This window comes from Prorops nasuta, unplaced genomic scaffold (assembly GCF_024137725.1).
Source record: "Prorops nasuta isolate Cenicafe-Biocafe unplaced genomic scaffold, Cenicafe_Pnas_1.2 PNAS00003, whole genome shotgun sequence".
Taxonomy (NCBI): domain Eukaryota; kingdom Metazoa; phylum Arthropoda; class Insecta; order Hymenoptera; family Bethylidae; genus Prorops; species Prorops nasuta.
The window spans coordinates 2,160,213-2,185,636 of record NW_027116800.1 but is presented as its reverse complement, the minus strand read 5'-3'; the positions used below and the strand labels follow the sequence as shown (position 1 = coordinate 2,185,636).

General features: G+C 40.0%; 1 protein-coding gene across 9 annotated transcripts in view; it reads right to left on the bottom strand.

The window, feature by feature from the left end:
• The window catches only part of Msp300 (Muscle-specific protein 300 kDa), an 83,036-nt gene that overhangs the window by 13,396 nt on the left and 44,216 nt on the right, over positions 1-25,424 (bottom strand). For 8 of the 9 annotated variants that reach the window (XM_066747840.1, XM_066747833.1, XM_066747837.1 and 5 more), the window contains 12 exons: positions 24,422-25,232; positions 24,190-24,348; positions 23,754-24,116; positions 23,574-23,684; positions 12,198-21,794; positions 11,237-11,347; positions 10,860-11,156; positions 10,633-10,767; positions 3,532-8,921; positions 2,755-3,451; positions 2,369-2,668; positions 997-1,953 (listed from right to left, as the gene is read on the bottom strand). In XM_066747840.1, coding sequence (XP_066603937.1) covers positions 997-1,953; positions 2,369-2,668; positions 2,755-3,451; positions 3,532-8,921; positions 10,633-10,767; positions 10,860-11,156; positions 11,237-11,347; positions 12,198-21,794; positions 23,574-23,684; positions 23,754-24,116; positions 24,190-24,348; positions 24,422-25,232 — 18,928 coding nt within the window. The remainder of the gene's footprint in view (positions 1-996; positions 1,954-2,368; positions 2,669-2,754; positions 3,452-3,531; positions 8,922-10,632; positions 10,768-10,859; positions 11,157-11,236; positions 11,348-12,197; positions 21,795-23,573; positions 23,685-23,753; positions 24,117-24,189; positions 24,349-24,421; positions 25,233-25,424) is intronic. The other variant, XM_066747838.1, reaches the window with a different exon arrangement.

The following is a 25,424-nucleotide window of genomic DNA, read 5'->3' as shown; positions in this document are numbered from 1 at the left end:
TCACCGATTCGTCTAATTTGTTTCTCTCGAGAACGTTATCGACCAGTGATCTTCGTTATTTTTCATCTTTCTATCATTTGATCCCTCGGATCACTTCTGCACGATGAAGCGGTAAATTTCCGTGGTTATATAGGAGCGATCACGTTCTTCGAAGAGAAAGACGTGGTGATTTTACCTTGAAGCTATTTATCGCGCTTCGTATCCAAGGAGGAATTCCGGGAGTCCCGGGACCACTGTGATCCAAGCATAACTCGGTCAGAATGATCTATGGTCACTTCCCATCTTTGCCACTGAGAAACTATCGGTGTATACAAATCTGTTTCTTCCGCCACGTTTCATTACCGGTGCAAGCGGATCGACGGTTCCCGCGCGACTGATAGCCCAACGCGCGCGATAAGCTCCCACCGTCCAACTGATTTGCGCGCACGCGCGAAAACTAATATATCTTCTAGTAGCACGTGCTCGTAAGTTCATTCTTTAATTCTCAGTGATGAGTTATCATACCGAGTTCCTACTCTAAACCCAAATTTGATACACGCGTTCTGTTTACACGTTGTTCCCTATACAGAAAGAAAATAATAATATTAATCTAACAGTTCAAGTTGTCCGAAAGACCGGAGAGTTTCACGCTGTGTTATCTGTGACCGAAAGTCGTAGATAAGTGACACTCGTATCGTGTTTGTATTATGTCATACGCGAATTTAGCCTGGAAAGGAAAACTACGAATGTATAAAATTTTAGATGGAATACACACAAGCAAACATATAGTGAGCTGGAACGAAAATAAACGTAGGATTATTGGAGTGGTTGAGCGTGTGGAGTATCGTTATCAAACCAGTACAGACCATCATCGTTCATCCTAATTAAACTGTACAGTTGAATTGGCTGGATAGGAATCAATACATTCAGGAAAGAGAGAGAGAGAGAGAGAGAGAGAGATGGAGATGGAGAAAGTTGGTTTCGATTAGAAGCGATATTAAAATAGAGTTTACTCACTTCAAGGCGTTCGGTGGCCTTGAGAAGTCTATCGTAATCAACGGACCCTTGAACAGTCAAGAGTTCCATCATGTAATCGGCTTCCTGGACGGATTGTTGAACCATTTCCAACTGCCTCTCGAATCTCCTCCACAGGGCCAGCCGGTTCTTCAGTAAAGCGAGCAATCGAGCACACCTGGTCTCCAGTTCTGTGTGGCTGTCCTGAAGACAAGAAATTTCTCTCTCGATGCCCACCGGAGAAACGGAAATTCTCATTCCACCAGGAAGAGTGTGCAGGAGCTGCCTCAGTCCCATCAAATCTTGCCAGAGATCGGCCAACTCGTCGGCCACCGATTGACATTTGTCAACTGCAGCTGCCACTATGTCACTACCTTGTTTCTCGCTGCCCTCGCACTGGTCCAGAATCATCGATTGTCTCTGGTGTGTTTTTCTAACTCTCCCAAGTCCCCGTTGAAGAGCCTGAAGTCTCTCCCTCAATACCTGAGCAGAATCCAATTCCTCGCTGATCTGATTCTCGATCCTTCTGGCCGATGATAACAAAATTCCAACTCTCTCGCTTTCAGCAGCCGTTAGAATTCCCAACCTGCCAAGCTCGTCCTGAATCACCGAGATTCTTGTGTACAGAACCGTCAATCTCTCGATGTACAAATCCAACTCCTCCTCCGTTTTTAGAACCCCGTGGAAACCGTCGATGGTCATCCTCAACTCGTTCAACTCCCTCTCCAATAGTTTCAGTTTCTCGTTCGATGGTATATCCTCGGATGAGATGCTCCTAGCTACTTGTTCCTGAATCTCATTCATTCGTTCTGTAACTCTGTTCCATCGTACCTGAAGTTCACCGTGGAATTGACGCTGCAGCATTTCGTCCGATAATGGAACGATCCTCAATGCCTGCTCGAAACAATTGTTCGCTTCGTTTCGCATGTTGTTGTGCACCTCGTATTGCGCCTTCAGCTCCTGCAAGCCAAACAGCAAATATTTCAATTCGGGCTCCCGATCTCGACTCGTGGACCACCAAAATATGCACTCAGCTGCAACGCCTAAGAATAACTTTTGCCGGAGAACTTTGCTGGAACCTGAAATAGCTTGGACGATTGATTTATAGGGATTTACTTCTCTCACTTGCAAATTGAAATGTTTGAAGCTTCATCCTCTCTGGATTAGCAGGCTCGAAACACGAGGAAAAATAGTAATAAATTCGTATCGTGCAGTTTTAATGACTCCGGGAATAAAGTTGATGGAGTATTTTTTTGGCGCCAAGCCAAGTTTAATGAAAAAACTTGACCTAGATTTATGGGTGCTGTGGTGTATGAAGAGTGTTTCTTCTAAATATGATCGGGTTGGAAATTGAAAATGGAATACTCTGGTTTACCCAAAACTGGCGCATGTGACCTCCTGATGGATCCAGTAGAGTTGACAGTTCCCTCTCCGCTCTGCCGATCCAATGTTCGACTCGGTCTGTCAGCATCTCTTGAGAGCTCCAACACTCCCTGAAAGCGATCAGCTTTCTCAGGGATGAATCCACGTTGTCTTGAAGTTTAACGATCACCTCCAAAGCTTCGCTGTATCTATTCTCAGGATCCTCGACGTTGATCAATTCTTGCAGGCTTCGAGCCACTTCCAGCAGTTTGATGATTTTCGCGTGGTGCATCGCCACGTCCGATGACAGGGACTGCGATTAAATTTTGGGATAACATTAAAATATATTATTTAAGATGATAAGGCTCGATTAAACAAAAGGAAAATAATAAGTTATACCTGATACAAAGAGATATATTGATCATAATCCGACGAGGTCACAGTTTGCAAATCTGGAACTCGCTGATGAGCAACTTGAAGCCACCCTCTTTCCTCTTTCATGCCCTGTTCCAAGATGATCCAACGAGAGGCAGCCAATGCCATCTGCTGAGCTCTCGAAGCAGCTTGATCGAGCAATGATGATGCTCGACTGTGCAGCTCTTCGTGTAAGTCAGAATGTTTTGCTCTAGTCTCAGGATCCAAATTACCCTCGAGAGACTCCAAAATTACCCTGCAATGGTTCAAGTTTACAAAGAATTTCCGATGCTTTTGCATCTCCTCCTGCAAGTGTTCCAAACTGGAAACAGAAACAGGGTCTTTCAGCAGATCCTCGGCTATTTCCGTGATCTGCGCAAATTCTTGTAGAATCTGTTCGTATTCTTCTGCCAAGGCTAAAAGTTGCAGCAAACGATCTCGTTCCACGATTATCTCGTGCTCGATGGTTTTGGTAATCTCATGGGCGACGTAAGTCTCTTCAGGGATAGTTTTTCCAGGATGATCTCGCAGAAGGCCACGCGCAGAAGCTAATAATTTTCCAGTCTTCCACATGTGACACTGATTGGTGTTCTCCAGCTTGTCGAGTTCTTGAAGTTTCCATTGAGTGGATGCTTCGCCCTCGATTATTTCATCCAGTTGCTTGTGTTGCTCATCCACTAGTCTAGAAATTAAAAATATTATATAGTTACTTCGATAGTCCTTTAAATCGTTCGAGTTAGGAATAAATTGAGGATCACTTACCTGAACACGTTGTTCACGCCGTTTAAGAATTCGTCCCACTTAGCAAGCTCGGTATCGGTGTAATTTTGCTTATCGATCGCAGCATCCTCAATGATTTTTACCTGCTGACCGAGAGCATCGATGCATTCTCGTAATTTTTCGGACGTCTCTTCAGGATAAAGAGGTTCTACATGTTTGAAAATGAGATTCAGGTCGCGAATGCCTTCTTCAACATTGTCCACTTCTTGTCTCAGTTCAGCAAGGGTCTTGGCTTCCTCGTAGGATGGCCCACTGGGACACTCCCTATTCAGAAAGATCCTGTACTCGATGGTTTCTAACCAAGTGGATATTGTTTCCACTACTGTAATGAAATTCTCTTCGACTGTAATAACGTCCTTCTGATCTATAGCATCTTTCAAATGTGACAGCTCGTCGCGTACTTCAATCGAACGATCAACAGTAGGCTTCTCAACAGCTTCATCCAAATGGGTCATGTGCAGTAAATTACCCAAGTGCGTTGATTGCTTAATAGCTTGCAAATTTCTAACTTTATCGGAGATTAGCTTTCCAGGCTTTAATCTCTGGATTGGATGTTGAGGGCGTCCGTACTCAAGAGCCTCGGATATCAATATCGCCGTTGAGCTTGGAGACTCTCGATTACCGGTCGATTGGGAAGCCAAAAGTCTATCTTCCCACGAGACTGGACCAGTGTCTCTTTTCTCTAGATCCATAATTGTCAAAGACGGTGCAAACGGCTCTTTTACTGTTTCAGAAATCACCTCGGCGTAAGATTTAATTTCTTTGATCGGCCTCTCTGTTATTTCAGACTCCACGGGTGACACTGGCTCGTCAGATGTATCCATTGGTTCGGGTGAAATATTTATTGTAATTTTTTCAGATCCCCCTTGTTTGCGCTCGTCAATTTTCTCCCGACGATAAATTGGATCGACTGATTTTTCTATAATATTGCCTAATTCATCTTTCTCAACCGAGGGTGATTTTTGTCTTCTAGCGACATCAGAATAGGACAATTTTAGTGAAGAATCTTGAGATTCATTTGGAGAACCATATATTGCTTCGATACCTGATTGAAATTTGGAGGGTGGAACTATTTCCATAGTTTTGTATTTTCGTTTTCTTTTCTGTCGTTTGTCTGCTTTTTGTTGGGATTCATCGCTAAGGTCCTCTGTTATAGTTGTGTCCTGTGACGTGTCAAACTCTGGAATAACTTCTGCAGTTTCACTATCCGATAATTCTACAGTTGCCTTAACGTGTATTTCGTAAGAAGAATCCGTTGATATATCCCTTCCGGATACTGAAGTCGAGGGCTCGTCCCTTACTACCAATTGTTCTTCAGGTTTGTCAAATGACTTTACAGCTACAATAGTTTTTGGTACTTGTACATCAGGTGCTACTGGTTTCTCAATAATTTTCAACGACTCTGATACTTCAGGGACATCAACTTGCTTTTCCATCGTTTTTGGCAATTTTTCCTCGGTCTGAGCACTTATCTCAGAAGTTTCTAATAAAATTTGTGTGCTTTCCTCGATATGAGGTATCAAATCTTCAGCTTTAATCTGTACTGAACTTTCCAACGTTTCGACTTTTATCGGGGAAACAGTTTGGGACTCTTTCTCGATGGGTGAAATTGGTTTCTCTTCAATAGTTTGCATAGATGAATCGTGAACATCGGTCGGTTCAGGAGTAACAGTCGGGCTTGTTTGCATAGTTGTATCCATTCCTGGCTCGGGTGGTTGCGTTTGGACTTCCGTTTCCTGAGCTTCGATAGGTATCGGCGAGGTTTGAGTCTCGATCGTGGAAATTGGCTGGGCCATACCGGCCTGGACATAAGAATCAGAAACTTCCGCTTTTTCCGGACTAGCCGGTTTACTAGTTTGAACGTCAGTTTCTACCTTCGGACTCTCCCCGATAGTCTGTACCGCAGTTTCTTCAAATATATGTTTTACTTTTTCTTCTTCTTCTGCAGGGAGTGTCTGAGTTTCAATTTCCTGGGGAAGTTTTGGTGAAGTTTGAGTCTCTGTACAGCTTAAATCTACTGTGACCGTTTGAGTTTCAAAGTCTTCCGTTTCCAAGGGAGCGATGGATGGCTCTTCCTCCACTGGACTGGTCTGCATTGCATCCTCGACCATAGGCGAAGATTCCGGTGTAACTGTCTGCATACCTAAATCAGTCAAGTTTTTCTCCTCGGATTTAACAGAGTCTTGAACAGGAGACGTTTGAATTTCCTTACTAGTAACATCCACAATATCGCGAATCTCTTCAGTTGGTTGTGGAGACGTTTGAGAGGAAACAGGCAAATTCCCTGCAGCATCCGATAGTGCACTTCCAGCCGAAACGTCACGGGTCTCGAGAATAGTTTGAGTATCAGCCTCGTTCAAAGCTACGTCGACTTCTGATTGTTCTGGCATGACACATTCGCTACTAAATGCGTCTGTGTCGTCCTTCTTCTTCTTCTTACGTTTTTTCTTCTTACTATTCCTCTCTTCGCTATCGACAGGTAATAGGTCATCTGTAAACTCTGCTTCATCTGTAGTACTCTTAGGGAACTCCGAAAAATCTCCATCTTTGGAAATTCTAACCTTTTGTTTCTTCTTACGTCTTTTCTTCTGCAGATTCTCCTCGTCTTCGGGAATTGACTGGTCATCGACGGTAGTTCTATCATCCGGTTCGTAACCAGTTTCATTATCTTCATCAATCGTATCATCTTTCAAGGTCGAAGCTACTTCAGCTTCCTCAACATTTCCTATGTCTGGCTGCGGTGGTTCAGTTAGTGCTTTCGACGAGTCCGATAATGGAACGTTGATATCAATGGACTCAGCAATGGTCGTAGTTACAGAACTGCTAGATTCTTCCTCTTGTCCTCTGTCTCGATGTTTTTTCTTTTTCTTACTTCTCCTCGTAGCTACAATATCAGTTTCACTCTTATCTTGTGGCTCGACAGTTTCGATTGCCTTATCGGAGGTTGTCACAGGCTCATACGTAGTTGCAGCATCTCTCTCTGCCTTTATAAACTCTCCTGTCTGTGATATTTTATGATGAACAACTTGGATGGTCTCCTTATCCACAGGAAGCGTAATATCAACGTCTTCCTTGACAATTCGATACGGCGCTGCTTCTGGTCGTTCAGCTTGAGCTTTTACATAAACGCTCTGCTCAGCTTCTTCGTTCCTCTTCTGGACGGACAATGCTATCTCCAACTTATGTATCACAGGTTTACCTTCGAATTCCAATTCCTCGTTCCCTTCGTCGTTACCCCTGGGCGATAAGATTTCTGATTCCTTATTCGACTTATCCAACTGCTCAACGTCACTCTTCAACCTCTTTTGCTTCTTATCTGATTTGGCCCCTTTCTCTCGCTGCTGTGTCTCCTTCTTAATTTCTGAAGGTTTACCAGACAGTTGTGTTATTGGTAATTGGGGTGAAATTTCCTCTGCCGTGCCCTTTTGTGCATCTGATGACTTTTCGGTGCTTGGCTGATCTAACGTATGAGTGTCTAATACAACGATATGCGATTTATCTTCAAGTTTATCATGATCTACAGTGCTCCTATCGTCCGGGTGCTTTTCTAATTCTACCGTGCCAGTTTCTACATTGATACTGGGTGTCTCTTTTTTGTTTATAGGTGCATCAATTGACTTACAAGTTGCTCGGGTTATAATTCCTGTGTCATCATCCTTTATGCTATAATCTAGCGAAGATTCTGTCTTCGCGTCGAGCGCGTAAACGTCCTCGCCTGGGGCCTGGAAAACAGCAGACTTTTCAGCATCAATCAGTGCTTGAGTTTCTCTGCTTATGGATTTTCCAGCTTTTACCTGATCTGAAACGTATTCGTACTCATGCTTATCCATCAGTAAAGGCTTCTGTTGATCTGAGAAAGATTTTTCAGAAATCAATGTCTCTGTTTCGGTTGATTCCTGTTTTCTAATTTCTGGCTCTTTCTCATCCGACGTAGAATCGGACTCTGTAAAAATTATTGGTACCACTACAGATTCCTGTTTTACGACTTCCATTACAATATCATCTTCGTCTCTCGGTACTATTCTTTCGAGATATGCAGTTTGCAAATTCTTCTCCATTTCTTCCAAAGCCTCCATCGCTCTCTTTTTCGTAGAATTTTTCTTAGCTATTTCGCTTTCCGGTGTATCGCTGACTAAACGCTCAACTGAAGTTTCCGGTTTTCCGAGGTCCGATATATCCGAAATCAATGCTTCCCCTTTGTTCAGCGAAAGAGGCTTTTCTCTCTCTTCATCCTTATCAGCTCCAAATATTTTTTGATCTTCGGATTTAACTACATTGATACTAATATGTGGTATATCCTGCTCATCGATCTCGATCTCTTCTGGGAGTTCAATGACCTCTTCAGTCGTGGTTTCTTTGCCATCAATGATTGTAACTTTTCGAATGATTCTCCTAGTTTTTCTTATCACTTTCCTAGTGACTTGTTGAACTACAGCATGAACACTGGAAGAATGCGTCTGATACTCACCAGCTTCCATTACGATGGCCTCCTCAAGAGGTTGAGGACTTAGATCTCTGATGGCACCCTGAACAACTCTGTGAGTATATTCAGGCGGAGATTCATACTCCTCAACATTGATACCATCGCCAGGTGTACCAGTGGCAATTTTTCCACCGTAAGTCTGTTTCGTCGATGTTTCAACCGATCCATCAGGTTTCGTCTTGGTAATAGTGAGCTGTTGACCTCTGAGAGTAGCCTCTGAAAATGCCTGGACCACAGGTGGATTATCACCAATCGCTGTGGAAATCGATGATACATGCTGCTGGGTCGTTTGACGATTGGTCACCAAAGTTCTTCGCAATTTTCTTACTATAATTCTCTTTGTCCCGTCCGCATCTACGACTATTTCTGTGGTCACGTCGTCAGGTTCTGTTAGAACAGTTTCGAAGGATTGCGGAGCCGCATGTAAAATATTCAGTTCAGAAGTTGCACTTTCCTCCTTTTTCGCGCCCTGATATTTCATGTCGACTACGATGTCTTCCGGTATACCTGATTTTTCGAGAGAAATCGGAATAATGCCGGATGTGCTTGGCAGATTCTTAGTTGCAACTTCGATTACATCGTGATCTCCTTCAATGGTCTTCAGAACCTTTATTGTTTGCTGTGGGGTTTCAAAGGTCGACGAACCTTTGGTATCTGTGGTTGAGGTCTGGCAAGCCGTTGAAACGGGGATTCGTGTGGTCGATGTCTGTTTAGTGAACTTTAGAGGTTTGTCAGTTTTTTGATCGATTAATAAACTCTGTCCTGTTTGTAAAGAAACGTCTGCCAAGGATGGCGAACTCTCAATCGAGGATGCTTGGTCCAAAGTTGCGTCGTCTTTATCCATCGTACTGTCGTCCGCTTGAGCTGATTCTTCCTCATCAATAATCTCCTGCAGAAATATTTAAAACAACCTTTAACATTTTTTCTAATTACGCTGTATTATTTAATTTATTTTAATGTTCCAAAAACGCTCCATCTCTTTGTGCATTCTATTTTTTCAAGCAGCAGTAACTTAAATTAGACCGATCTTAACAGATTTATCTCTGATAAATTATATTCGTTGGTAGTCTTTATTGAAAAATTGTAAATCAACGTGACATTTTTAAAGTGAAACGTTAATACGAATGGTAAGAGGTTGGTCTTTGACACTTTGCCAGTTCACAAACACGAAGTAAGCTATTCAGACTTAGCCATCGTATGTTCTATTATCAGAGACAAGAACGATCAATTCTTTATTTAGATGTTGGGATTACATAATCCTTACGTTCAGCCCGAGCATTCTAGCTCGTAAAATCGATTATATGCATGATAAAGTTTCTGGCCCAACGATGATATAACAAAAATCAGAAACATTTAACGTGGAAATAAAAAGGGATAAAATTAATAATAATAATTTAATTTGCCAAGAATTACAGCAATACATTAACAGTCCTTAAGTACATGCAGTGTTCCTTTATTACATCTTCCACCTTAGACTAGACAAATATACAAAACAAGAGAGATGTAAATAATACATATAAGATATTACAAAAAAAATAAGAAACAAATGATTTGATGATATTTATAGGAAAATAGAAAGCATAAGTGTGTACAATAGAGAGTAGTGAATGCTTCCCAGACAAATATCCCTACCATTTCTCCTAAGCATCCCATTCCGTCGGGCCCTCTTTCCCTGTTTCCTTACACGTGATTCAGTTATGTTAACACTATGCAATTCGAACGTCTAATTGAGGTTTCTTCTTGTCCCGCCAGCAGAACTTACTTTATTTCGCTTATCGCCCCGGCGGGTTTTTCGAGGTTCTTGTTTACTAATCTTATCGTCAGTTCCCATGTCTCAATTCTGTCCCTCTATTTATGTTAACTTTCGTTCTACAATTTGAATACCATAATAGAGCTGTCGACGCTTGCGCGATAATTCCTGAATGGCATCAACGTGGAGCCACCGAATGTCATAGTATTAATTATTTGTATTGAAGAACAACACTTCTTTGTTTTATAAATTCATAAAAAAGGCCTCGTAAAAAGGAAGGCCTAGGAAAGCAGTAGTGTTATTTATCTAGGAAGCATGTATGTTCCCCATTGTACTACATGACGATGATATGCATATAAATGATAAATGAATATCCCAATGACAAACATTTTGACCCATAGCAAACGTGAAAAAATGATAATGTACAAGCAATAGATAAAGCACTATGACTAGAATGAAAAAAGTTTATTTAATAATTTACAATATTAAATGTTATCCATTCACTTGATCAGAAAGTTGAGACAAGATTTAACGAAAGTGTTCTTTATCATTTGCAATAGCTTGAACGTAGCAAGGAATCGAAAGATGACTTTCTCTATCATTTCTGATTAATGAATGGCAGGCATTAATCTAGACAGTTACCCAGCTACCTTTTCCCAGATTTACAACTAAAATTACCAATAGAGTGCTATTTAGGCCCTCCAAGGCTTTTGCGTGTTAGCTAAGGCTAATTAAGTATGGCTTGGATATAGTTCCAAGTATGATATGTATTCTTCGTGCGATTTTAAGCAACGATGCGCGGAAGTGCGATTTGTGCGAAAGCTCCCAAGTTCTGGTAATTCATGGATACCTGCTGCTTTTGCTGAAGTTGGCTTATTACATCCAGCAGAGCATCTTTTAAGCTCCTCGCTAGAGCACCAATCTCGGGAAGGGCTTCCAGCTCGCAAACACGCTGGAAACGATCCGATAATTCTTTCTGAAAAGCCTAATCGCAAAGTTATATAATTTTTAATGATGTATAAATGACTAAAAACTAATGTATAGATCACGTTGGACAAATTGATATTTTTCACAAACCTTATTTAAACTTGTGTCATTTATCTTGGCTGTAACATTTCGGAGCCAAATTTCAGTTTCGTCCAGGAATACTTTGTAGGTCTCCGCTTCCTGTTCTCGCTGCTCCTGGATATTTCGCGCTCTCTCTAGGGCCAGGTGACCTTGTTCTGCCAAAGAAATCAATCTGCCAATACGGTCCCTAATGCCTGTCACGATGCTTGACAGCTTCTGAGCTTCGACGTCCGCTGAGATTTCTCTTAACTCATTCATACATCCTACAGCTTCTTTATCACGAAGTCGAAGCTCCGTTAATGCATTCTAAAATGTTTCAATTTTCAGATACGATATCTTTTCGACGCTTAGTTTATTTTAAGAAAATTGATCGAAGACAAATTTACCACAAGAGCAGAGGACATGGAGTAAATACTATCTCGAGGTAATTGACTAGTTCCTATTTCCAAATCGGTTACCGAAGATTGAAGACATTTTATGCGAGCTTCAATCGATTCCTGTAATATAATAATCAATGAATATATTTTTCTTATTGCAGGTTTAATGCCAAAAATCACAAAATCGTGCTTGTGCACGTTATTTTAGATAACACCGAGCTTTTAATTGGTTATGACACAATTTTAAGAAAAACCTGTGGAAAAAAATCAATCGAGTAGTTTAATCAGTCTTGTAAAAAAATTAGGTCACTGTCAGCAAACGAGTAAATAAAATATTATGCTAGATAATGGAAACATGCTGGTTACAAGAAGAAGTAATTTGTATATAAACTAATAAAACAAAATTATTATTCATTGACCAATCGTTAGTAAGTAAGGATTTGTTCATACAACTGCATTACACCTTATCAATAGCATATATGTGTGTAGACAAACACATTTATGTACAAAATAATAAAAACTAAAAAGTCTTCTTAATTTACACGTATGTTCCATTAAAGCAGTACATGTCCATTTAAATTGAAGACCATTTATCAAGTTCAGAGTATGAGCTTATAACAGTATAGTGGCCTGCGTCGTGAAGTATTCAAAACTTATCAACTGTTTTCAAATAAAAATGATTAAAAATAAATGTACGTCATAATTCTTGGTAAACATTGAATATTTACATTTGTGCAAGGTGTAGCAGCAGCAGCAGCGACAATGACTAAGGTGAAAAAGCATTCGAAAAATGTAACGATTAGTAATGGAAATTTATAAACAACATTTAGTAAAATAAGAAAGCACTATATAAACCAAGAAAACACAATAGAATCAAACAACAAATGAGCGTGGTATATGTATAGATACAAGTAACAGTAACTTGAAAACTCGTTGAACATGATTGAGCATTGACTGATTCTTGTCGCACCTTGATACTTCTGGTCCTTAATTCAGCGTCAGCATCCACTTTGTTTTTGTTCTCGTGACTTCCTCGTTGAAATTCCCATGTCCTACCTAAATCGGGATAGGGACTCTGGCTGAGGTACGAAGCATGTTGGATTTTAGGATCGATTAAGCTTGATTGGTTTTCAGGAGTGATTAGAGATATGTTAGAATCGGTTAGTGAATCCTCGATGATCCTGTGCACGGGTTGCGGGTTATAATCCAGTTTGCTTGGATTTTCGTTGGATAAATGGATGTTATAGTCGCTCCAAGCATTATCCCTATCCGACTTATCATCTATCAAATTGACTTCCGTTATTTGTTCAAATTTGTTTGCGATATGCGAGGTCTCGTGGTCAATCGGTTCATTTGATAAATAGGTACTGTAGTCGCTCCAACTACAAATTCCACCAGGTAAATCGGCTACTAAGCGCTCTGTTCTGGGCGAACCTGAGAAAGGACAGGAAGGTACAGCTTTTTTGGGCCCTTTATCATTTCCTTGGTCCCCATCCCCATCTTTATCCTCATCTTTTGGGTCATTCTGAGCTTTACTGGAAGCTAGATTTTTCGATCTCGAAGCCAAGGCTTCGAAAAGATCTCGCTCAGCTTCATGATAAGGTCTTTTATCTAACCAGAATCCACCATCTAATGATAAATAGTTTGCTGGTAGATTTTCATTTGTTTCTTCGCTCGGGAAAGCCAAAGGTTCTTTCTGGGTTTTCTCCGAGCTAAGTACCAACATTTCATCTGCAATGTAAAACTGAACTTTTGTTTGTTCAGAATTATCAGATTCTATGTCCCTACTTACTTCCGGAAGAGCATCTTCCGCTGCCAACGAAGCAGATTTCTCTAAAATTAAAGATACTTTCGGTGATTTGGCTCGTTTCAGTGTATCAACAGTTTTTGGAACTGGTGATAATGCGGAGTCATCAGTAATGATTTTTGTCACCTCCTCATTTAATTCTATCACTTGTTTAGATACGTTAATTATTTCGTCCTTAGCATTTTCTCCTTTTGGAGGAATGCACTCAGGAATTTCTTGAATCGTGATTGTTGGCTGTGATTGATCTAGTATTAGTTGTTCTGATTTTTCTTGAATCACCAGACGAGAATGTTCTGCTGATTGGCTGATAAGATCAATGTTATCAATTTCGTTAGTTGTTGATATTAGCTCTTTGTTTTCAATAACTATCAGATCAGTCTTTGCATTTTCTGTTTGATGAGATACTGATGGAGTATCAATTTCATCCTTTGATTTAATTTTTTCCTCTTTTTGGCACTTGCCTTTCTTTGATTTAGTTTTCGACTTTTCACGTGCTGTTTCTTCAGCAGGATGTATATCTGGTACATTTTCTTCCAGATTAGCTATGTCTGTTTCTTTAATTAAGTTTGTTTGAATGTTCGATATTTCTTCAACTTTTATTTCAGATTCAACCAAAGGAGTCTCTAAATTCTTCAGTTTTTCTATTTGTTTTTCAGTAACGATTTGATTAGCCTCCAAACTTAATTCTTGCTGAGGAATCGTTGGACTATGAACCTCATCTTTTAATTTCGTGTCACCGCCTTTCCTACAATCTTGGAACTTCGTTTTCTTTGATTTAGATTTTTTACCCTTTCTTCCTTCAGTGGAATGAGCTTCTAATATTTCTGATTCCTTATTTTTAACTTCAGTGATTTCCGGTTCTTTCGCTATAATTGCTGGAACTTCTAATACTTTTTCAACTTTTATTTCAGATTCGATTAGAGGAATTTCTGGCTCTATAAGCTTTTCTGTTATTTTTTTCTCGTCAGTTACCTGAGTAGCTTGTAAAGCTACTCCTCGCTGAGTAATTGATGGAGTATCAACTTCATCCTTTGATTTATTCTCATCATCTTTCTTATTATCTTGAAGCTTGGTTTTTTTCGATTTAGATTGTTTACCTTTCTTTTCTTCGGTGCAACGAACTTCTGATATTCCCGGATCCTTATTTTTAACTTCAACTGTCTGTATCTCTTTCTCAATAATTGTTGGAATTTCTGCTGCTGCTTCTTTAACTTTTATTTCAGGTTCAGTTAAAGAGATTTCTGGATCCTTAATTGTCTCTGTCATTTGTTTTTCAATAGTTATATCAGAAATTGTTCCGATTAAAGATTTTTCTTTCTTTTGCTTCTCCTTCTGTTTTTGTCTTTTTACCGGTGCTTGTGTAGCTTCCTCTTGGTTTTGTTTTTCTTCAGGTTCCGAAGCTTTTAATTCTATTTTAATTTCCTGTCTAGACCCACTATCAGTAATTGCTTCATTTTTTATAGATTTTAGTTTGTCTATTACCTCACCTGTCTTAACCAAGTTAATATTTTCTACTTCCCTGTTCTCTACTCCCTGCTTGGCTGATTTATCTTTTTTACCTTTTTGCTTATTTTTTTGCTCGGAAATGTGTTCTGATTTCTCTTCAAGCTTTTCCTCAGACTTCGTTTCTTCTCTAATCTCAAGTTTCTCAGTATCATTTTTTCGAACCTGCTCAGGAATTATCTCTTTTTCCTCTATTATTTCCTTATCCGATTTACACTTTATCTTCTCACTATTACTCTCATCAATTTGCTTCGCCTCGGTAGGCTGTACTTGAATGTTTTCGACTACTTTGAGAACTTCAAATTTATTTTTTCCTTCCTTCTTCTGGTCTTTACTCTTTTGTTTCTTTGATTTTTGTCTATCATCTTTTGACTCTTTCAGAGGCCTTTTCATCGATAATTCTGTCCCTTCAGATTTACTTTTTGGTGCACACTCACCAGACGGTGACCTGTCATCACGTCTCATACTTCTAGAGCGAGATCGTGATCGTCTCGAACGTAGTTCCCGCCGATTGACAAATTCCATGAATCCTTGTTCATCAACCTGTACAATATTTTCAATAGGTTCTGGTTCTGGAGCTTCTTCAACAATAATTTGCACATGTGGAGGTAGTCGCGGTTCAGATATTTGTTTACTTGTAGGCATTGAAGACGAAGATGCAGTCTCTTCAATAGCTCTCTTTCCAACAATAGCAGCCCATGAACTAGTTTCTGGTAGAAAAGCATCAGATGATCGTACAGTAGATGAATTAGTTTCAAGTTCTGAGGCTTCTTCAACTTCCTCAGCCCATGACAAATGTTCAATTTCACTACATTCCTTTTTTATTACTTCTGTTTCTTCAACCAGAGTTTCTTTAGTCGATTCTGTTTGAGTAACCTCCAGATCTTTATCTGTAGAAGTCTCGGAAACACATTCCATCATTTTTAACTTTGCTAAGTTTTCAGAAATGTTTAACGAAACTGACTTTTCAGTTTCTGCTTCCTCCAAATTTAACTGTGGAGAAGATCTATGGGAGCCTGCAACCTCGGCATAAGATTTGCCACTCTCCCTTGAAATTATTTCTACAACTTCTGAATTTTTTTCTGGGTTCGTTTCCATATCTAATATAGTCAGTTCGTGTTCTAGCTGCTGAGGCTTTATAAGTTTTTGACTTGTAGATGCTTCCTGTTTTCTCTGTTTTTTCGATGATTTGGATGTTTTAGATTTTGCAGGTGGTGTTGGTACATCTAAAGGTTTTACCTCCATTTGCTCTGATACTTTTACATTTATATCTTCAACTGTAGGTAACGTTTCAGAATTATTAATTTCTTTATCATTTTGTACTTCTTCAATTTGAGGCGAATCTGTTGTAGGTCCAGTAATGACTATTGATGCCCAGGATTTTGCATTAGGATTTAAACGACTATCAAATTTCAGTGATTCTGGACAAACTTTAATATCTTTTTCCTTTCCAGCATCTTCATTAGGAGTTGGCTCAATTATCTTTTCTTTCTGGTCATTTATTTTTCCTTTATCACCTTTCTTCTTAGGTTTTTCTTCTTTTAACGATAATTTTTCACCTTTATTTTTTGAATATTTAATTTCTTCAACTAATTTGCTATCTACAGTTTTTGTCTCTTTTATGCATACTTCTGATTTAGTTCCCTGAACCGAAGCTCCTTCCACGTTTTCGTCTTTCTTCGTATTATTTTCCGATAACGAGTTATCTTTGGTTGTATCAAGGATTTCTGGCTTCTTTTCTTTTTCTTTCTTAGCGTTTTTGGATTTTTTCTCTTTCTTACTCTTTTGTTGTTCTTTTGGTTTATCTTTTTCTGTGCCGCCTACAAAAGTTTCCATATTTTTGATTTCCGTTACGATCGGTTTACTTTCAGCTTCCATTTCATTTTTAATACCAGCAGTAATATCTTTGGGTGCTTCATCCTTAATGTTTCCTACATCTGTTTTTTTAGTTGCAACTACAGGTTTATCCTCCAGTTTTGGTTGAGTCTCAATTTTTGCTTGGGCTTCGACTTTTAGCTGGGACTTAACTTTGGGCTGAGGCTCAACTATGGGTGGAGCCTCCGCTTTTGATACGGGATTGACTTTGGGCTCATCCTCGGCCTTTGGTTGGGCTTCTGCTTTAGACTGAGCCTCAAGTTTTGGTTGGACTTCGGCTTTCGGATGGGGGCCAACTTTGGGCAGAGCTTCAACTTTAGGCTGAGGCTTGACTTTTGACTGGGCTTCGACAATAGGCTGAGCCGGAAGTTTCGGCTGGGTTTCGACTTCAAGCTGAGACTCAACCTTAGGTAGATTTCCAGCAACAGGTTGAGCTTTAGCTTTGGGTACAGCTTCAGTTTCATCAAAATCATCATCCTCAATGACTATATCTTCATCTAGTAGATCCATCCAGGAATCATCAGATACTAAATGCACTGGTTTAACCACTTCAGATATTTTAGGTTCTCCAGCTTCTTTTGCCTTTCCTGACAAAGTATTAGCCTCAGCTTCAGTTTTAACTTCAATTACTTTTTCATGATCCTCCGTAGGTTGAGCCTGTACTTCGTCAACATAGGATCGTTTTACTTCAAATGTAATCGGTTCTGTATCGTCATAATCTTCTTCACCCACAACCCCAGGACTTTTTAACCTTGCCATCCACTTATTATTATCGTTTGACTCAAAATGTTTTTTATCGCTAATATCTCTTCTGGTATCAACTTGATTAATCACTATAATATCTTTCTCAACTTCACTAGGAAATCTACTTATTTTTTTACTTCGTACTGTTTCGATATTGCTAGTTTTAGGCTCCTCCTCAATTTGTATTTCAGTTATTTCTGATTCGTTCTCATCTTTGTTAGAAGTCACTGTTAACCTTTTCTCTTCATCAAGCTTAGACTTTACCCACCGTGCTTCGAATTCAGAAAAATCTGTGATTGGAATTTCTGATGCTAAAGCATATAATCCTAAATCTGCTTCTGAATTTTTACTATCTTCTAACTTTGTTAAGTTATCTTTAGATATTTCTACATATTTTTCTTCAGTTCGTTCGTCGGATTTTCTCATTACAGCTTCTTTAACAATTCTTTCCATGCTTTCAGGTCTTTCAGTGGCAGGTAATGAGCGTGGCTGTGATTCCTCGAAAACCGTGATGATTTTGTACTTTTTATAAAAATCGTACTCGGCATTGGCATAGCTATAGTAATCGAGCCAATATGGCTTGCAAATTTCTAGGAACGTATTATACAATGCATTTTCAGTTTCAATTGAACTTAATTCAGATATTTTAGGCATACTGTCAATCAGTTTATTAGATATTGGTTTGTCCTTTTCCTCGTTGTCTTGATTCAGTGGTGATACAATTTTATGACCTCTTTTCCTATCCTGAACGCTACCGAACAACGGTGGCTCATCGAAATGAAGAATATCATCAAGGCCTACTTTTGTGGGATCTACATCTATGGATTGAATATTTGATACATTACTAACTCTAGCATAAGTGGTGGTTAAACTAGCTTCTACACTCTCTGGACGCAAAGTGATTATATCAGTTTCTTTTGAACCTACACTTTTAGGTAAAGGCACGTTTTCTATAATCTCGACGGATTTTACAGATTTTATGGCCGGCGGCTTGAAATCCCCGGAGTTTGTGCTTTTCGTTGTAGTCACTGTTGTCACTGTCTTTTCAATTATTAAAGCTTTACCTACAACCGGCTCTACTGGCTCAAATTTAATTTCCTCCTGCAATTTGTCATAGAATTCTGTCGATGGTTTTTCATCAATCTTTTCTCCTTGCTGAAGTTTGTCATTCTTAACTTCTACAACTGAATGTGAAGCATCTGAGGTGTTTGTTTCTATAGTTGATACCTGAACTGAATTGTCTTCTTGGATAGATTTTTCTGAAGATATCAATTGTTTTACTTCTTTAAATTTATCAGTTTTGGGAGATAGTGCTTTCACAGTCTCTGAAAGTTTCTCTGATGCTGCGACTGAAGTTATTATTTCTAAAATCGGAGTATCTTTAGGCTTAACTTCAACCTGTTGAAGGCCTGCTTTTTCGACATTCTGTTCTACAGATTTTATTTCAAATACAGTTTCATCAGTAACGCTTTCAAGAATTTCCTCACTGCCTTCAATATTTTTCGAAGTCTCTTCAATTTTGGACGATTCCTTTGACTGGACATTATAAGTAGGTGAAGTTTTCTCACTCATAACTTTTTCTTTAGACTTTTCGTTTTTCTTCGATTTTACAGCTTTAGCTGTTACATTTTCAAGCGGTAAATCGGTCTTTTCATCGAGTTTTTCCACTATTTCTTTAGCATCTAATATAGGTTTTTCAATATTTTCTATTGATTCTTTGATTTCTATAATTTTTTCTTCGTCAACTTGTATATCTGATTTGTTCTTTGCTAAAATATCTGTAACATTTTTAGATGCATTTTCTTTCAGATCTGTTTCTACAGCTTTTTCTTCAACTTTCTGTTCACTAGTCCTCTCTTCGTGTTCTAGATCCGTGGAGAATATTTCAGCCTTGGTTGCCTTTTCTTTTTTCACATTGCTTTTTAGCTTATCTTGAGCAACTGCTTTTTGTTTTTGCTTCTTAGATTTTTTATCCTTTGAAAGTTTTTCATTTTCTATTTGAACAGCTGTTTCAGCAGGTTGTGTTTCTAATGAAATTAATTTGTCTTTCAAAATATTTTCATCAATTTTAGGTACTTCTGGCAATACCAACTTTGTCTCTTTCTTATTTTCTTGTGACTTAATATTCTTAAATCCATCAGGTTTCTCCTCTTTGACTAATTTTTTACTTTCATCGACTTTTGCTTGACATACCGTGTCAACTACAATCTTATTATCATTACTCTGAGCAACAGATTTATCTTTACTACGCTTAAGGGTTGATTTGATAATTGGAATACTACTCGTACTATCTTCCTTATTATTATCTTGCTTCGTTTTGTCAGCTTCTATTACCTGTTCTACGCTTGATTTTCGTGACACTTCTACATCACTAACTGTTTTTGATACTTCTCGTTCTGATTCCACAGGTTTGTGAAGGTTTTCCTTTGGCTTCACTTGATCCTTTGATTTTTCTTTCTGAGATTTTGATTTCTGTTTTTCCATATTCTCAATTTCTTTTAGGGCTTTATCTATATCATCGCCTTCTGATTTTTCAGTTTTCTTTTTCTTTGGCTTCTTTTTCTTTTCTTGAGTAGTTCTTTCCACTTCCTCTTTTTCAATTCTTTTCTCTTCAATAACTTTTTCTTCCTTTACTATTAATTCTGGCTTTCCTTCAGGCTTTACATCAGATTTCCTATCCAATTTAACTTCACTTTTTTTTTCTACTTTAGTGTCACCCTTTGCTTTTACGTCTTTCTTCTCAGCTTTAACGTCAATCTCTTTGACTTTCACATCTGGAACTGTCTCATTACGCGGCTGCAGAAGCTGCTTGGCTCGACTATTTTTTCCTTTTTTTATTGCCTCCGGTTGGACATTTTGCTGCTCCACATTAGATTTTTTACTTTGCGAATCGTGTCGTGACTGTATTGATTTGTCAGGTCTCTTTTTTAAATCACGCTTTCTCATCGTACCCCAATCATCGTCCTTAAACTGTTTAACTGGTTTAGATTCCACACTTTCTTCAATGATTTTCGATTCTTCTGATTGGGGTTGGGTTTGATGGGATTTGGGCGAATAAGATCTCTCCCTAACAGAATTATCTATACTAGATTTTGCTGTAATTGAAAAATTGCTAACTTTAGGATTAAGTCCCTGAGACAATATCTGAGCATATGAAAAAGTTGGTCCTTTAACGTCAGAAATATCTTCTGATACTTTCTCTTCGACAATTGGCACTTGTGGCTTCTCTACTGGAAGACTAATACTATCATCAGGCTCTTTTGTAACATTAGAAACTTGTGATTCCGAAATTGCCACATTGGAAACGTTCAACGTTTTCGATTCCTGATTACCAACAATGTTATCCTCCACATTCGTCATAACCACTGGCAAACTATGAACCAAGCTGGAATTGGCACACTGCTCCTGCTGCATGACACCGTGCTGGTACATTTCATTGGGCAAATAATTACCAGGAGCAACCTGGTAGTGCTCCGTGTTATAAGTCAGCTGAGCTTCGTAAGGATTCAAGGTCATAGTGTCGAGCTGTGAGATTTGTTGATGGTGCCCAGCTGTGTAAACGTAGGGACCCATAGGGTAAGCTCCAATAGGCGAATCTATGTATCCCACTAGTTCAGGCACTGGTTGATGCATATAATTATAAATTCCAGTGCTTTGTATTTGACCTTGTACATTCCCAAATTTCTTCTGCATCACACTATAGTTCTCACTGGACCAATCGTGACTGGTAGCAGGTTGAGACTGCGCAGGAATTTGAGTATTACTAGGATAACTTTCAACATTCTGCGCTACGGTAATAGGGATATTTTTTTGTAGCTCCGGCTGATTTTCGATATTCGAACTAGACTTAGATTTTACTTCGGGTGCTACGATTTCTGATTCTCGTAAGGGCTGCTTAATCTCTTTCGTTAAAGGGACCATTTCCTGTCGGGCTGGCTCCACCGAGGGAGTCCTTGAGGTAGATCTACCGCGAAGAATATCCGCATATGTGGTGGAACCAGGTACCCACATTGGACTTGGAGAACGCCCTCTCCTCTCTTCCCTTACTGATAACGTAGCACCAGTAATTTCCAATTTCTCCTGTTTCTTTTCCTGTGACGAGTTATCGCCCTTCACCTCATCAACCTGCACCGCAGGAGGCACCACCTTCACTTCCTTCGGTAACACTTGGTGCTTTTGAACGCACCTTCTCGTTGGTGATCTTCCTCTATGCGTCGTTTGCTCTATTTTCAATGATCTTGAAACTTTTTCCTCGAAAGGCTTTGTTGTCTTACTTTCTTTTCCCTGTTCCTTCAACCTCGGTTTCTCCTCGTCAACGTTTCGCCGCTGAACATTGACTTTAACATTTTGTTCATCGCTCTTTAACGCCAAATTTTGCACTGTGGGTCTCAGCACTTGAATGGCCAAAGGCTGAGGAGATGGGGTTTCATCCGTTTGCTTCCGGAATGGACTAGCACCCCTCGAGCTGGGACTGCTACGACCTGCCGCTATGTCCGCGTATGACACCTGGCCTTGACCTGGACCTTGACCAATTAGCTTGGTGTCGCAAGGTTGAACATAGTGAGGATCCACTGCATAGATCTGATCCAGCAAGATCTTCGCTCCCTGCTTGCAACCCTCCATCCGTGCCTGCAGGCTCTGCATTTGTGGCCAAAGAAGACAATGTCAATTTTTTGTTTTTTATTTAATGTCTTTTGGGATTCGGGGACATAAAGGCATACCGTCTCTATTGTGATTTTGCTTCTGTTTACGAGGTATTTTTTAAATTCTAAATAACTTTATAAACCTATAGCTGATAGATCTAGGGGTTCTAATGAATGCAATAACTAATTAGAGGTAAACTGCTTGTTTATTCTTAACTCTTATAATCGTATACCCTTAAATTCGAGTCTACATGAATACAGTTGGAACAGATAGAAACTTGCTCGATAGAAACTTTATAAAATTATCGTATACTAAAAACCGGCTGCTTCGGGATCGTCAGCAATGACTTTACACGGTCATTGATGATCGATCCCTCGGCTGCTCGTCGCTTTCGTTAAACGTGGAGGCTCGTCGCCGAAGGCGACACACGTTAAGAAAAGAAATCATTCTTCTCGTCAGGTTCGTTTACGGGGGTAGATCTCTATTGTCAGGGATCCAGTGGCTCTAAATCCGGCGTACCACGCTGCACCAGAAGCTTCGATCTCTCAGCTCGCGACTGAATTTTGCTCTGGAGCGACTTAATCCTCTCTCGACAGTTCTGATCACGAATAAATGAACGAGTGGCAGGATCGACGAAGAAATTATTGAGTGGAGAAATGGTGAGAGAAGCGACGTTGGTGAAATAGCAGTTTAGCGTAGTTGAGCGATGGTCAAAAGTGGAAAGGTTGATGGGCGAGGCGAAGGGGAGAACAAAATTTCACAAATGAAAATATAATCCACCAACGAACAGAAATGGAAAAATAATACTATTTTTGGCTCGTCATTTTGTTGTTGCACGTGTTACGAAGGTCACTTGATTTTCTTGCAATTCTCTTTTTTCAAGGTCATCGAAAATGACCAAACATAGTTATATTAACATTTGATTTCTTTGTGGTGCGATATTGCGCGATATTTCTTAACATACACACAAAACACACACTACTTACAAATAAATGTAAAAAGTGAAAGTATTTACGAGTAGCGGTTTACACGCGTGATAAGAGACAAGATAAAACCAAAATAACGCAACAAGCAAAATCAAGTAATCCTCTTCGATGATTAATAAGTGTTTTACATGGTGAGCGATAAATGGCAAACTATTTTTGCAAGTGTGAACAGTAGTAATTACATCTAGTTAGATACATGATACCAACCACTACCCAGCAAATGAACTGCCACCATGAACAAACAATTTACACTTTTGCAATATCCTCCCTTCCAGCAAATCATATCCAAGTAAAAGAAGTCAGAAAGAATAGAAAGAAAATCAGAAAAGAAATGTTAATCATTTTGTGCTCGTTAATAGAGAGAATAAATGAAGAATGAGAAATAGAGTTTTGTTTTGCTTATTCAGGTGAAAAAAGGACGCGATATATAAAATGGATGGGACTTTAAGGGATGTAAATAGGGTGGTTATCGAATTGCTAAAAGATCGAAGTGCTTCCATAGACTAAATTAATCAGAGTTAGTGACGGAGAAAATTATTGGATGATCAGTGTTATAAAGATCCAGATATTAGAGGTGCACTGGTTAATAGTAACGTCCGTCATAGTAGTGCAATAGAAGAATACTACCCCCTGATGACTTTACTGGTCGAGTGGAATAAAAGTAGATAAAAATCACGAGGTTTATCGTGGTGGCCTTTAGTTGGTATCGAGCAATTAAATGCAAAACTGAACTGCTGCTTCAGCATGGTGCAAGGTAAGGGTGGAAATTGGGAGAAGGCGAGCCTACCTGTTGTTCCTGAAGAGCCTTTTCCCTGTCGTTGGGCAGGTACGTTGGGCTCAGTGCTGTTCTCAGCTGCTGCTCCACCTGAACGATCTGCTGACGTAGTTGCTGAATATCCTGCAAGAAAAAACCTATGTGGATAGATTCTAAGAGTCTGGCCCATTCCTTAATTGACTCGATTCTAACCTGTTGATAACGATCTATCTGTAAAAGGCAAGCTTCCAATGATGCTGCCTGTTCCTTAACATTTCCCTGAAGAGAATCGAGCTCTGCCAATAGATCATCTGCAGATTCCCTAACTCGACTGTCACCTCCAATCCCCGACCTAAAATGAACCTGAAGCTTCTCCACCGAGATAGTAATCTTTGTTTTCTGAATAGCTATATCACTCAGCATCTTTTCTCTGATCGCGTGCTGATCGCGCAGTGGCTTCTTCTTATTCTGCGCAGAGTCTAACGTCTGCCTAGCTTTCTCTATCCAATTTTTCACGTCCTTCATTTTTCTCTCGCATTGCTCCCACTCTTCACTGGTCTCTTGCAAAAGGGCGTTCTGAAAGTGATTAAATTAGCTCAATCCGACCGATGAGGGTGGATTAAATTCTAAAATTATTACGGAAACCAACCCTTTCCAAAAGTTGACCTTCCACCTGAACTTTGGCCTCCTCGGCTTCCGCGAGTTTCTCTGGCAAGTCACCTACGCTAGTCACCTGACCGATACTCTCTAATTCCCTGCCCATATCGCTGAGATTCTTGTTAACCTGCTTGCAGCTTTTCACAGCGGTCTACAAAAAGAATTCTGTCTAAAAATGGGATCCTCTTATTGTGAGGAAGTTGAGCATCCTCGGTGAAACGTACCGAATAATCGTGTAACCTTTGCCTAGCCTGTACGAGAGTACCGAGTTTCAAGGGTTCGACTAGGAACTGTCTCTTCTCTTCCGTCCAAACCTTGACTGCTTCGTACAAGGTCATGAACCTCTGCCAGGCATCCAGGGTGTCCCCGACCAATTGTTTCTTCTCGTCCAGCCAGCTTCTCAGCTGTGCCAGCTGATCGGTCAGGTTGGCCACTGTATCCTCTATCAACTCTTTTTCGTTCTCGTCCCTCGTGTTCTCCACGATACTTCGGCCATTTCTCGTGAGTCGTTCGAGCTTGTCAGTAATCGGGCCCAGCTCGTTTTGGATTTGCCTGAGATATTCCCTCAGAGTGACAGGCTCCACAGACCTATCCTGCACTTTTAATTCTGCCTGCCTTATCCAAGCCTGAACCTCGTCGACGTCGGTGAGGTAATCAGACCTGGTGGTCCTGGCTCGTTTCTGTTCCCTCTGTTTCTCCTCCATGGTCTGTGTCGTTGCTTCCGAGCAAAGTTCAAGTCCTGTGAGATGCTGGGCCAGATCACTCGGGACCAACTGCTGGCTAGTCTGGTACCGCGCCTTAGTGCTCGCGGTGAACTTCTTTGCGGAGTTCACAAGCTCTTCTACGTGATGCTGTAAATTGTCCAGGTCACTCTCGGTCTTGTCCTGGTCAGCACCGTAAACGTAGAATTCGGATGCGATCTCTCTCGTCTCGTTCAGGCGCTTCCTGAGCCGCTCGATGTCTCCTTCGATCGCTTCGAGCGCTTCCAGATCCTCGCTCGCCTTTTCCGACTTGTCCCGCAACGATCCAACCAGCCTGCAACCACCGTCCCTCTTTCTTATTCACTCTTATATCCTATACTGTATATGCTCTCATCAATTCTTTTCCCTTTACTCGCAAAGGAATACTCTCCCACTTCTCCTATCAATATTATCCTACACTTTTCTTTAACTTCAAAACTAACTCGGTAATTACAATGTGAGCCGACGAAAGAAAGATCGAGACACT